Source organism: Corvus brachyrhynchos, unplaced genomic scaffold, assembly GCF_000691975.1.
Source record: "Corvus brachyrhynchos isolate BGI_N302 unplaced genomic scaffold, ASM69197v1 scaffold283, whole genome shotgun sequence".
Classification (NCBI taxonomy): Eukaryota; Metazoa; Chordata; class Aves; order Passeriformes; family Corvidae; genus Corvus; species Corvus brachyrhynchos.
In genome coordinates, this window is record NW_008237409.1 from 3,303,243 (window position 1) to 3,316,308 (window position 13,066).

The following is a 13,066-nucleotide window of genomic DNA, read 5'->3' on the forward strand; positions in this document are numbered from 1 at the left end:
GCCCGGGTGCGCGGGCCCGGACGCTCGGGTGCTGCCGCCGGCGGCCAAAGAGTGCCTCACCCCGGGTAACCCGGCGGCCTCCCCACCGCCAGCGCCTCAGAGCGGAGCCGGACCGGGGCCATTGCCCTGAGCCCGCCGAGCCCTCCCCGGCCCGCCCCCGTCCCGTCAGGGCTCCAGGGGCCCGTTCGGGTCGTCCCCTCAGGGAGGATGATGACCCAGGCCTCTGGGTCTACCTCTGGACCCACCCTTGCCCTCACGCCGGGGTAGAGAGGCCAAACTCAGCTCGCCACGCCCGGCCATCACTTCAGCCCTTTCCTCGGCCGCCTCAGGCCCACCCACCCAGTCAGGACAACGCTGAGGGGCCACCAGGAGAAGAGGGAGGACCGGAGGTGCACAGGACAAGAGCTGGGACAGCCAGCAGCCAGAGTGGGAAGGCAGGTATTGGATCATCCCAGGGTTCCAAGGCACTGGCACTGTTTACACAACACCTCCGGGTCACACACACTCCCAGCCCTGTCCCTGCTCCAGTAGAGAGCAAGACACTCCCTCAAACCTGAAACAAGGGATTTCAATGAATGGAGAGGCAATGGAGGAACGGGCACACAAAGTGCTGTGAGCCAAAGATGCTTGGAGTTGTTTTCTCCCTTTACAAGGAGAACAACGCCTGTAATTTATAGCGCCTGCCTCCCAGGGCTTTTAGATCAGCCTGGGGCTGTTTACAGCACGTACAAACATTAAAAAAAGCCCAACCAGCCACCGAACAACAGTCACATGGTGCCTCTGACCTTCACCTCCGGGTTTACATAATTATGCTCCTTTCCTCTGTGTTCCATTCCTCACTGCTCTCTTTTCCCCCCCTCCATCCATGTTCTCCATCACACCACCTCCACATCCCAGTTTCAGGCCCTTTCAGGCTTCCCCAAGATCCCCACGGGCCCCAGTGGATTCAGGGTGTGCACTGGGGTCACACAGGGCAGAGCTCGGACCCCACAGCTGTGCTGTGCCTTCCCTGACGTGAGACAGGCTCTGCTTTCAGTGGCACCAGATCAAAACAGAGACTGAGCGAAAAGTTCTGCACTTGGGCCTCTCCTCATTCTTCACTTATCTCCCTTGGCTTTCCAGCACTCAAAACCAGGCACTACTGGATCTGTGTGCTATGTCAGAACCTCCACAGCTAAAGACTTCTCCACAATGCACTTAAATTAAAAAAATATCCAGCAAGAGATTCTTAAGGAAAGATTGACAGCTTTATCAAGGACATTTTAAGCTATTAGAGGCATCCTAAGAAATCTGTTTTGTGCCAAAGAGAACCAAAGGGCTTTAAAACCCCTCAAAAATGAATCCCCCCTTTATTTGGTGAAGTTTTGAGCTCCCACCCAAAATCCACCCATGGCACTACCCCAACAACGTTGAGAAAGTGGAGCTGATCAATAATTTCAACAGCTCGGAACACCCGGGGGAAAGAATAAATAAGATGTAAAAATATTCTGAGTTAACCATAAATTAAAGTGTTGGTAGTAACAGACACTTTGTGATACGCTTCACAGTACCCCTTTAAACCAGGAAAAAGCCCACAAGCTTCCATGTGTTAAACATTCTGATTCATAATTTCCCTGAGAACTGGTTGTTTATTGCCATCCACCAATTCTCACTTCAGTATTAATGCTCTCAGCGTCAGCGTGTATCCTCACCCCAAAATCAATGTCACAAGCTGCATTTAAAAAGGAATTCATTCAGAAGATGCCTTTTGAGCAGATGAAAGTCACAACAGCCATTACTAAGCCACCCATTCTGCATCACACTTGCAAACCAAGACACATTTCCCAACACATTTCCCTTCGGCAGCAGCACTGCCTGATGTCCTTTTGTCCTCGTAATGGGGCTGGAGCCCTGGAGCAGGTTTGTTTCAGCACAGCAAGGACAAACAGCCAGGAGCGGCAGGGAGGTTTGACCGGAATAACTAAACACCCTGCGCTGGGATCCGAGCGGGATCCGAGGGCTCAAACAGCGCTCGCTGGAGGCTGCGGGATTTGCATGCGGGTCACTCCTTCCAGCTGGGTCCTTGACTGGCAGCTGGGGGAGCTTCTGGGTGTCAGTAACTCCAGCATCCAGACTACAAAGAACCTAGGAACAGCACCTTCGCTTGCTTTTGCTGCTGGAAGAGCTCAGAGACAGAACGGACTGAATTCACCCCTCCCAAGGGGAGGCTCGTTACTGGAGATGTTGGGAGAGCGATGCAGGAAAACCCCAAGGGGCTCATGCTGCTCCTACACACAGATATCTGACATTCAGCCCTGTATCCTGCAGCACCCGGGGGATGCTCTGCTCCAACTATGCAGCAGGACACTAAAACACTCAGTGTGCTCCAAAAGCACAGCCAGGGCACCAGTACCCTGTCTGATCAACCCCAGGGATCCTTCAAAAACACAGAGCACTGTGTCCTGAGTTGGTTCATTTTTAACATCACGCTCTGCAGGAGCTGCAGCCCACTGAGAGAGACCACCAGCAACCCACAGTTCTGCAACCACCCATTCACAGAGTGAAGAAAACAGAACAGCAGTACTGGAGATGGCTCTGGGGCTCCTTCCCAGCTGCACTGCTTTGCTTCAGACAAATTAGTCCCTCAGTTGTGAGCCAGGACTTTTGATCACAAGAGCCACACATCTAGGAAGGAATTAGCAACTTCCAGGTTGCTTGTCTGAGTGCAGAGAAGGATGCTTTCACCTGGTAGCAGCTCCACAGAACACAGACATCACTGCCCTGAGTTTTCTTAAGACCTTTCGTCCTCAAAAGCACTAATGGACTTCACAGCAAGCCCATTTCTGCCATACCACACCACCAAAATGCAGCCCTGAGGTAGAAACATCACCTGAACAGTGCCTGGGTTGACCCAAAAAAAAAAGCAGAACACGGCTGCTTTTCCTACTTTTCATGCAGAACAATGAATGAAGTTCATTTTCTTCCTATTCATTGAAAGATTTTTCTGGTCTGTCTCTCCCCAGGCTATAAACTTGCACATGGAAATTAAATTACAGATCTGGGAAAATATTCAAGAGATCATCTGAGTTGAACAGAACAGGAACATGTGGCTGCAAGGACCCAGGGAGCACAACACACACTCCACTTGCACAGATAAGCAGGACACGGTCCCAAGAACATTTTCACATGGATTTTAAGGCGTCACTTATCTAAATCAGCTCCCAAAGGCAGGAGTCAGTGCTATCTACTTCACTCCAGGTGTTCTTACCACATCCTTCCTTCCCTCCCTCCATCACACTCAGGAATTCATTAAACAGGTAAACCTTCCTCAGAGGACTGGCACACTTCCCAATCCTTATCACCACTGTCCTCCCATTGGGATTTGCAACAAAATTAATGGTGGCATCAGCTGAGCTTTTAAAGGAGAAAGTGTCAGTGGGCTCTGCAGGACAGTTTCTGGCTATGCTTAAAATTATTCTTGTATTACCAGTGAAAAATAACGCCCTTGTGGTAAGAAAACCTGTGTGGGATGTTTAATGAGTAACTCAGGAGGAACCGGACTGAAACACAGGAGCAGACCCCAAGATTCCTATCAGACAGCACTGGAGCTCAGGCATTTCAGTAGGTTTTCTGTAAGATTGGTGCTGCTGATGCCAGAAAAGCAATCAGAAAGCTCCAGCCTACCTTCTAGATTTGTCCTTTAACAAAAAGTAACATCTTTCCCATTAATAACGCCATCAACCCAAATTTGCATCTGCAATTGCCCAAATTAGCTAATTAAAGCTCCCATCCCCAGCGCCGGCGGAGCGAGGGAGCTCACGCGCTCGCTGCTCTTCCTTCCCCGGTGCCTGAGCAGTCAGGAGCTGCAGCCAGGCCCGGGAAATGCCGCATTCAAATAAAACTGGGAGGGAGGAGTGTTAGGGAATTGCTTAGGAATACAGCTGGAGCAGGGCCAGCACTTAGTATGCATGGAGGCTGGTGCTGTGTGAATGGTAAAAATAGCAGCAGATGCTTAGATAAGAAAATACAATTTGGTGTACATGCAAACCCATCACAGAGCATGGTTCCAAAATCTACCCGCTATCAGATCAAAGGAAGATTAAGGCTGAGAGCTTAATTTGGTGTAAACTTAGTTGCAAGGCCCTTTCTTTCTTCAAGAGGTCTCACTTCCCTTTGGAAAACCTTTCTGCTCCAGCATTAGAAAGGTGGGTTTTAATCAGGCTTTATGTCATAGAAGCAGAGCCTGAAGGGATGGCAGGAGCAGGTCAGAGGGCACAGCGATGGCTTTGGTTTGGAAATCAGTGAACAAGGTGCACTGATTTTTTAGGTACACCTACACACATGCACAGCCAAGCCAGTTCCCACAGGCAGGATCGCTTCCCTGAGCTCTGATACATCCCTGCCTCCAACACAAAACACACCATGGATTGACAGGGCACAGTGACCCTGTGCAGCACTCCAGGGGAGGAAGCAGAGAATGATGATTCTTCACTCAGGAAGAGCCACGTGCAACCAGGAGCTGCTGCTTTCAGCAAGTCAGACTTGGGGACAGAGAGCTGAACTCCCAAAGGTGGATCATTTCCTTTAGCACAGGCACGCCAAAAAACCTGGAAACCAGGCAGGCTTCTTGGCTGTTACCAGTGACCTGTTCCTCTTCTTCCCAAGGGCACAGCAGTCCATGGAGGCAGAATTATCAGCTGGTTTTAAACCACCCTGTCCCACAACATTTACCTCAGTGAATTATGAAAGGTTTTGTTTATGCAGATGGACACAACGTGGCCCTCACTGTCAGCAAGAACCAGCTGGAGGAAGCACCCTAATGAAAGAGCAGGTATGGGATACTGAGCTCTTCCCAAAAGATCCCATAGAGATAGATCCCTGCTGACTTGGCTGGCAGAAAGAGACACTAACACCAACAGGAACCACAAATTGTCTTCTCAGTCATATTAAAGATTTAACCCTTTGTTCCACCCTTTGGCTCATCTGAACACTTGCAGACAAGCAAAAGGCCATTACTACACGATCTTAATTCTCCAAAGCAATCATGACAGCAGGCATAAAGTCCTAAAATGCATCTTTGCAGCTGGGAAGCGTCTGAGATCCAAACTCCTATTCTGAATTGTAGTACTCACTGAGTATGAGGGCTATGGAGAACGTTTTGACCTTCATGCTAACCTGCTGCAACTGAATCTGACAGTGTAATTTCTGCTCCTTATAAATCACATCTTGATTTTCTCTGTTTCATAAGCATCCTGGAAATAAACACTGAGTCCAGGTCTATTTGCCCCACAATGGCTGGAAGCCTGAACTGACTGTCATAAGCAAACTTACAAATACCCGACTGACAGTGTGAATCCCTCTCACCCACTGGGCAAGTAAATGCATTTTAGAAATTCCAGGAGCCAGCTCTGTGCAATGGAAATATTGCTATTTTCTGTGTCAGTCCCAGCCCTGCTGTCAGCACGTATCCAGGGCAAGGGACAAGTGCCACACAAAATTCCTGCTCCATTCTTCCCCTTCCCCACCCTATCCTTCCTTCCCCTTGAGCCAGTGGTGGATGGGAAATGGACACTCTCTCCCCTGTTCAGAGGCACAAGAGTCTCATTTTCCCATTCCCAAGAGCTGTTGAGACCTGAAAACTCAGCACAGCTCCAGCAGTCATTTGAAGTCCATGCCTGTTGCAACCTGAACAGATTAGCAAAGGAGTTATCTGCTGTGGATGAAGAGGATCACTGGCAGATAATGCTCAGCACAGCCCACAGGGAAACGGGTGTGTGGAAAGGCAAAGCCTTACTGGAATAATGAGAAGCCCCAAGTCCTCATTCTCAGCAGATCTTTGTCCCAGACACACAGCCAAGCACAATTCTGCAATGTAATGATGTGCTGAATTTTCCCATTTCTCTCTCTCTCTGAAGGCCACACAAGGACAACCTTTTCTGTTCCCACTGAAACCCTCTTCTCCGCAGGATTCTTCACAGAGCAAGAAAGGGCACGGGCAGTCTCCGCCCTTTGCTTGCCCCTTTCAGGACAGTGGCTACTGTGAGGCTGAAATTCCAAAAAAAAGCCAGCTGACATGGAGGCAGATGAGGTATCCCTCCTGTGATGTTCAGAGGAAATCATCCTGCAATGCACAGCTCTTAATAAGAACTAACATGAAAATTTCCTTAAATAAATATAAGGAAAGCATCCATGAGGGAGAGTTGCCAGTGGGAACATGGAGCCGTGTTTGGGTCAACCTCTGTCATCCATCACCTTGGAGATCTCCCAGGATCGTGCCGAGGGCAGGACCAGCAGCTCCATGTCACTCCTGTGGTGGGGCACCAGCTCTGCCACAGGGCCCAGCAGGCACCAGACAAGAGCAGCACAGCAGGGACCTGGGGTCACCAGCCACAGTCAAATGGCAACCAGCTCCTGGGAATTTGTCTGCATAACTGGGAGAGGGGAGAAGGTCAGAAAGGAAGGCCTGACCAGCTTTCCAGGAGTCAAAACATCTGAGTCAAATTTCACCCTGACTGCTCGGCTGGAGGGGCTCTGCTTCCTAGATATCTCCCAGCAACAGCTCCTGTCCTGAGAGAGGTCAGGTCTCCAAGCTGGAATTTGACCCAGTGCTGTGCTCTCTGCAAGGAGATCGTGCCCTAACCATGCAGGTCTCTGCAAGGGCACTGTGGCTCTGAGGGACACGTGGAGTAGCTGCAACATCCTCACAGACAAGCAGGTTACTCACATCCGCAAACACTTGTCCTTCCCTCCGCTCGCTACCCTCTGTCCGTCCGGGCTCCAATCTGCTGCATACACCTGGTGTGATGGAAACCACGGTCACCTCTGCTGGGAGGAGGGATCACTCCTGCCTCCCAAACAGCTCCACCAGGGACCTCACCTCATCGGCATGGCCAGGCAGATCGATGGCCAGTTTCTTGGTCTTGGCATCCCAGACCTTGAGGGTGCTGTCGCTGCTGCCGCTCACCAGCAAGCGGCTGTCGGCTGACCAGGCGATCTGGTACACGGCCGAGACGTGGCCCCTCAGTGACGTCAGGTACCTGGGGACAAGGACAGGCTGTTAGAGCAGCAGGCTTTGGTCCAAACCTGTCCTTGCCTTTGTGTTTCTTCACCAGCACAGTTACAGGATGCCCAGCACACTCCAGGCAGTCAATTGCTACACAGAGTCCACCTAAAAACCTTCCCAAGTGGGCTCAGAACCTTCTAAAGGATGACTCTTCATCTCACCCTTTCTGCCAAGAAACCTTTATTCAGCTTCAGCCTCACTGCAGAGGCGTGTTCTTCCCTCTCTGGCTGAGCAGCCTGGATTTAGAAGGACCTTTAAAATCACTGACATGAAAGCCAAACTCATGAGCATTAAGGTTGGTTTGCAAGGGAGGACTGCTGCCCCCAGGAGCTCACCAGTACTCCAGCTGAAAGTTAAAAGCTGGATTACAGGGGCATCCAAATACTAACAGCACCACTTGTAACTACAAGAATTTGCATCATCCAGAACAAGCTGTTCTCTGGCACAAGAACTGTTTAAACTGGGTCAGCCTCCAGTTCCCAACACACACATCTTCAGGAGATCAGTGGAGTGGAACATCCCATCCCACCACAGCTGCGCCTGCCCCGGAGAACTGACCCTGCAGCAACAGGGTGTGCACACAGGTGCCAGGCAGTGCTGTGGCCGAGTCACAGGGGGATGCACACACTGAGCCAAGCACAGGCACCTTGACACAAGAAAAGCCAGACAAGGGACTTCCCGAGGTCAGAAAAAGGCAAAGGCAGCAGAGTGACTTTGAGTTCAAGCTACAGAACACACCAGGGAGCTGCTGGCAATGACACTGGGGCCCATCCCTGTGCATCCTGTGTGTTCCACACAGACTCCAAAGCAGCACCACCCCTGTAACAGAACAAACCAACTCACTTTCCTGTCCTACCATCCCAGAGCTTTATGGACTTGTCAAAGGAAGCACTAGCTATTATGCGGGTGTCTGGTGAGAAGAGGACTTGGTTAATCAATGCTTGGTGGCCTGTCATTCTCTCCAGCGGCTTCTTGTCTTCTGCTGGTCTCCAAAGAAACAGGGTGAAATCATCTGACCCCGAGACAAGCCTTTCTGGTTCCTGGCCCTGAAAAAGGGATGAAAGAGCCCAAGTCTTGTACAAGCCCGGTGTGGAGAGCTCGGAAGCACACCAGTGTTGGGGTGTCCACTGCTTTCACCAGTGACAGCGTTAGAAGTGACAGCAGGGACAAAAGGGACTTACCCGGACTTGGTTGTACCTCTGCAGTGCCCTGTCTTTCAGTTCTGCCACTGAAAAAAGGAAAAGGAGAGTGAAAGAGATATTGGCAATCCTTAGATGAAAATAAACTTTATAACCTTGTCATGCCAATTCCAACCCTGGATCTGTGGGTTAAGCAGGAGCATTTGTGATTGCTCAATTTGCTAAAGGCAATTCGGGAGCAAAAGCCCATGGAAACAAAGTGGCCTCCCCATCCCCCAGACTGCTCCACCCTGGCACAGGCAAGGAAAATCTTGACTTCCAGCACGACCAGTCCTCCCCCAGCCTCCAGCACGGGCGCTGCACTCACAGGAGCCTCTGACATCCTGGGGGTTGATGGTGGCCTCGGCCGGCTCGAAGGCGCCGGTGCGGAGAACGTAGTCGGTGCTCAGGGCCATAGTGTTCACCCAGTGAGCGTGGCCCTGCAGCGTGCGGCACAGGACCCCCTGGGGACAAAGCCACCCTCAGACAGGGACAGGCAGGACACAGCCAGGCTGCACAGCAGACCCACTGGGCTGCAGGGAACAACCCCAAACTTTCCAAACCTGCCTGCCCCAGCTGCAGGCAGGCTAAGCAGTGAAGACACAACACTGTAAAGCTTCAGAAATCAGTTTCCCTTGCACAACACCCATCAGCTCAGGTTGCTCCAGGGATGTTTCCAGCTTTTAGTCCCATTTAATTCTCTTAAGGATAAAAACATCACACGACAGCTACCCCTTGCAAACCCCAAGCAACAGGTCAAGAAGATACAGCAGCTCTGTTTTTCAGGGCACAAGCTGTGCCAGGAAGAGCAAAGCTACCCCACAATGTGCCCAACCCCCTTTGCCAGCAGCCCAAGGGCAGCCCCTCACTTACATCCTGGCTCCTCCAGACTTTGATGGTCCTGTCCTGGGAGGAGGAGTAGAGCAAGCCATCGCCCCCCCACTTCACACAGGTCACCGACTGCGTGTGGCTCGTGAGGATTTTGTCACACCTGCCCATCAGCGTGTCCCAGATGCGGATGCTGCCATCCTTGGAGGCGCTGGCCAGGTAACGGCACTCTGGGTTTCTGGCCAAAGAGATCAAATCCATTTGTGCAGCTCCCCTGAGCTCCTTCCCCACCAGCCCCAGAGGATTCAAGGGTCAGCAGGCAAAAAATTACAACTTTCTTTGGGCTCAAGATCAGAGAGAGGCCAGAAAGGGGCAGAGCACTGACCTACAGAGAACAAGCTCTCACAAGGCAGAGGAGAGGCTGACAAATGCTTCCTCCAAACCAACTCCTGGGCTGCACATTGGAGGAATCAGTCCAGGGTAAACCTGGCAGCTGAGCCCTTGGCAATGACCCTGTTTGCACAGCTCTAACCCACTGGCTAACGAGGGCACCACAAACTGGCACTTTCCCTAGGCACAGGTTGGGAAGATACCTGGGCAGAGGATCAGCCTCACAGATAGCACAGATCCATGGCATTGGGAATGTGTTGGATGTTCCCCTGCCTCTACCATGCTTCATTTCCAGCCTGTGGACAGAGTGCTGTTGTGCTGGCAGGGCCGAAAGGAGCAATGTCCATCCACATGGCTCAGGGGGCAAATTGAACACATCTGGAAGCAGCTGGCCACAACCCAGCAAGGACAGGGCAGCCACAACCCTTTGTCCTTTGCACATCTTCATCACTCTGCATGATGGCACCAGCAGTGGGGAAGAGCACAGCCCCTCCCATTGCACTGGAACTGGCTGAAGAAAGAGAACTGCAGCCTTGGCAGGGTCATGTCTCTCCATTTCCTCATCTTCCTCTACAATCATTTTTTGCTAATCCAGTTAATTGTCTGCAAATAGCTGGAGCTTCCTACTGGCAAATTCAATTTGCAGGGTTCTGCTCTGAAGGGGCCCTTCTTCTTTCTTTTTTATTTATTTCTGCAACATCTTGGATTAATGGCTGCAACTGCCCCCCTCCACCCACCTGTCCCAGAGGGAGCTTTAGCTGATTGAAGGGATAAGGGGATTGTACAGTTAATCATCCCTCATGATAAACAAATGGGATGACAGAGGCCAGCAGGATCAGGAGAGCAGACAGGAGTGCTCTGCCCTTGAACACCACCAGGTTTCCCTGCTCCCACCTCAGCATGCCTAGGGCAGCACATCAGTGTTTGTCCAGCACCACAAAAGCAGTGTTTTCCACAGGCAGGTGTGTCTTTTTCCCAGGGGAAAACAGACACAGCCTGGCAGTGATTCCCCAGCAGCTCATGGGGACTGTGAGCAGCAGCTGGGACTCCTGGCTCCCAGCTGCACACATTTTTCCCAGCTCACCTTGAGAGCTGTTCTCCTACATGGGCTTTTTCTCCGTAACAGGAGAAAGGCAAACAGGAGCAATGCCCTTCGGGTCAGGCTGCTCTTTTCCATAGGAGCAAAGGGGAAGGGCTGAGCTGGCCCTGCACTTACATGTGGAGTGGTTCCCAGCACAGACATGTGATCCATTTGGAGTGGCCAGACAGCACCCGGCCGATCTGGCTGCCAGTGGCTGGGTCCCAGAGAAAGATCTGTCCAAGAGAGGAAGCACAAGGGTCGCGTCAGGCCACAGACATCATGTGAGTCCCAGAGATGTTGGAGCTCCATTTAGAAAGCAGAGATGTCCTTGGGATCATGTTTGCTCGCAGGGAGCAGCAAGGGAAGGGGGCTGGATGCCTTTCCAGGTCCCTGCAGCAATCAGCTGACACCCAAAAGAATGAGACTTGATTGCCCTCCTCTCTGCCTACAACACTGCTGCTACAAACTTATCTGACTCAACTCAAAAAGAATACAGGTCCCCAAAAAGCCACCTGGTGCCAGAGACTCAGTGAGTGTTTGCAGAGCACAGTGAAAGCCACAGCGTGCTAAACGCTGCTGATTATCGGATCCTGTGGGTGGGACACATGCTGGTTTTCTCTTGTTGATTCTCTCTCTACATAAACGTTCATCTTAAGAGCCAAGGCATTAGTCATCTCCTACTTAAGAACCTGGGAGAAATAGGGAAAAGGAGGACAAGCAGCTCTCTGGGTTCAGTTAAAGGCAGACCAGCACCAAACCACGGCAAAACCACCCTGGCCCAGGACATTTCCTCGGGATTGCCATCACAACTTTGGCAGCTCTGTGAGTGCTCTCATTGCTCCCAGACCATCCAAAAGGTCAGAGAGAGCGACTGCCCCTCAGCAGCGCAGCTCCCATTTAACCACATGCTCCTGCTTCCCCGGGCATTTCTGCACTTCAAGCACACAAATTCTGTCCCACAGCAGGGTATGAGCCCCCTTCACATTCCTGCAAGAGGGAATTTGGCCGTGTCTGTGTGGGAACACTGAACAGGCTGCTGCTGCACGTCTGGGTCACGGTAATAGCAGCCCTGGCTTGGCTGGGTGATACCCGTCCTCACTCCAGACACCTCCCTTGTGATGGAGCTGCTTGCCAAGGACCACATCCACAGCCTGGACTCTTTCTGGCACAAGACAGCAGGACTCAGCAGCAAGAGCTCCACAAGGTGACAATGCCAGAGCTCTGCCTGGCACAGAGATGCTTCTCGCAATACTGTGACACATCCACACACAAAGCTCCTCCGGGGAATGGGAATCCTGCTCAAAACAATGCCATACACCCCTCATGCCCCAGAAAAAACAAGCCTTTGCCCTTAATCCCCCACAGCCCCACACCAAGGGAGCCCACGTGTACCTGGCTGTTCTTGCAGCCCGAGGCCAGTTTCTTGCCATCAGGTGACCAAGCGATGCTGAGCACCCAGTGCCGGTGACCTGGCAGAGAGAGCGTGGGTGGTGTGAGTGGAGAGCTGTGACTGTCCCTGGTTTCCCAGCAGGAAGGCACTCCGTGTTCCTCCTGGCCAGCCCCTCTTGTTCCACTTTGTTAAAGAGAGGTTCTCCCTCCCCAGGCTGCGGTCCCAGCCTGGACAGCTCAAGCAGCACCAGGCTCTGCTCTGCTTGTCCCCTCAAGCAGACAGGGGGTGCATGAGAAACAGGGGCATGAGCTGCCCTCTTGGGACACCCCTGCACCCACCTTTGGCCGTGAACTGCGGTGTTTCTGTGCTGAGGTCCCAGAAGCGGACAGTGGTGTCTCCAGAGCCACTCGCCAGGTACCTGGGAGAGGAGGAACAGCTCAGCACATTGTCCCCAGGACAGGACAACAGCAGCTGCTGCCTTGCCCTGATCCCCCCCTCTGCAGCCAGACCCTCGTACTTTCCAGTGGGGCTGAAGGCCACGGAGATGACGGCCTCGGTGTGTCCCTCCAGGGAGCTGGTGCAGCGCGTCACTGCCCGCACCCTGAACACCGCCTGCGGCTGGTAGATGATGTCCAGGACCTTCTCTGTCTCCACGCTTTGCCCTGCCAGGGTCTTCTCCAGAGACGCCACAATCTCGGCATCGTGGACGAAGAAGGCCAGAGGCACCGGCTCATCCTGCAGGGGAAAAGGGCAGGTGAGGCAGCGAGAAGCCGCGCTGGGTCTGGCTGGGGATGCCGGGGAGTTCGGGAGGGGTCTCACCTTCTGTAGGAGGGCGTTGCAGACCAGCTGCAGCTTGTCCGGGGTGATGGTGACCGGGACGTCGAAGGGGGAGCCCAGGCACTCCCCTGCCTCATCCCGGAACTGGATCAGGAGTCGCTGCACATCCTCCTCGTCCGGCGACATGCTCTGCGGGACAGTGGGCTCAGCGCCGGGAATCCCACCACTGGCAGCGATACCCGCGTGGGGAGAAGGAGACTCTACAGGGGCACCCCGCGTAGGGCCCGTGGGAGGGAGAAACACCCCGCACTGCGCAGGACCCCGCACGGGATGGGGTCAGCAGGAGCCACACGGGGGAACCCCAGACGAGCGAGGAGACA

At 52.7% G+C, this 13,066-nt stretch overlaps 1 protein-coding gene across 1 annotated transcript; it reads right to left on the bottom strand.

Moving 5' to 3' along the window:
- Window positions 1-1,608: 1,608 nt before the first annotated feature.
- Window positions 1,609-13,059, bottom strand: NLE1 (notchless homolog 1). The gene is made up of 12 exons (XM_008631106.2): window positions 12,729-13,059; window positions 12,427-12,644; window positions 12,248-12,327; window positions 11,912-11,988; window positions 10,655-10,752; window positions 9,094-9,286; window positions 8,549-8,684; window positions 8,224-8,270; window positions 7,886-8,088; window positions 6,857-7,016; window positions 6,695-6,774; window positions 1,609-6,285 (listed from the first exon to the last, which is right to left on the bottom strand). Exons 1-11 carry the CDS (start codon window positions 12,870-12,872, stop codon window positions 6,700-6,702), a joined length of 1,431 nt encoding a protein of 476 aa, XP_008629328.1. The 5' UTR covers window positions 12,873-13,059; the 3' UTR covers window positions 1,609-6,285; window positions 6,695-6,699.
- Between the last annotated feature and the right edge of the window lie 7 nt (window positions 13,060-13,066).

Excerpts from the sequence above, each read along its gene's own strand:
- NLE1 (XM_008631106.2), bottom strand. The coding sequence starts at position 12,872 with ATGTCGCCGGACGAGGAGGATGTGCAGCGACTCCTGATCCAGTTCCGG. Across the intron at positions 10,753-11,911 it reads CGGGCTGCAAGAACAGCCAG|ATCTTTCTCTGGGACCCAGC; the intron begins GTACACGTGGGC and ends TCTCTTGGACAG. Across the intron at positions 8,685-9,093 it reads AAGTCTGGAGGAGCCAGGAT|GGGGTCCTGTGCCGCACGCT; the intron begins GTAAGTGAGGGG and ends CTTTGTCCCCAG.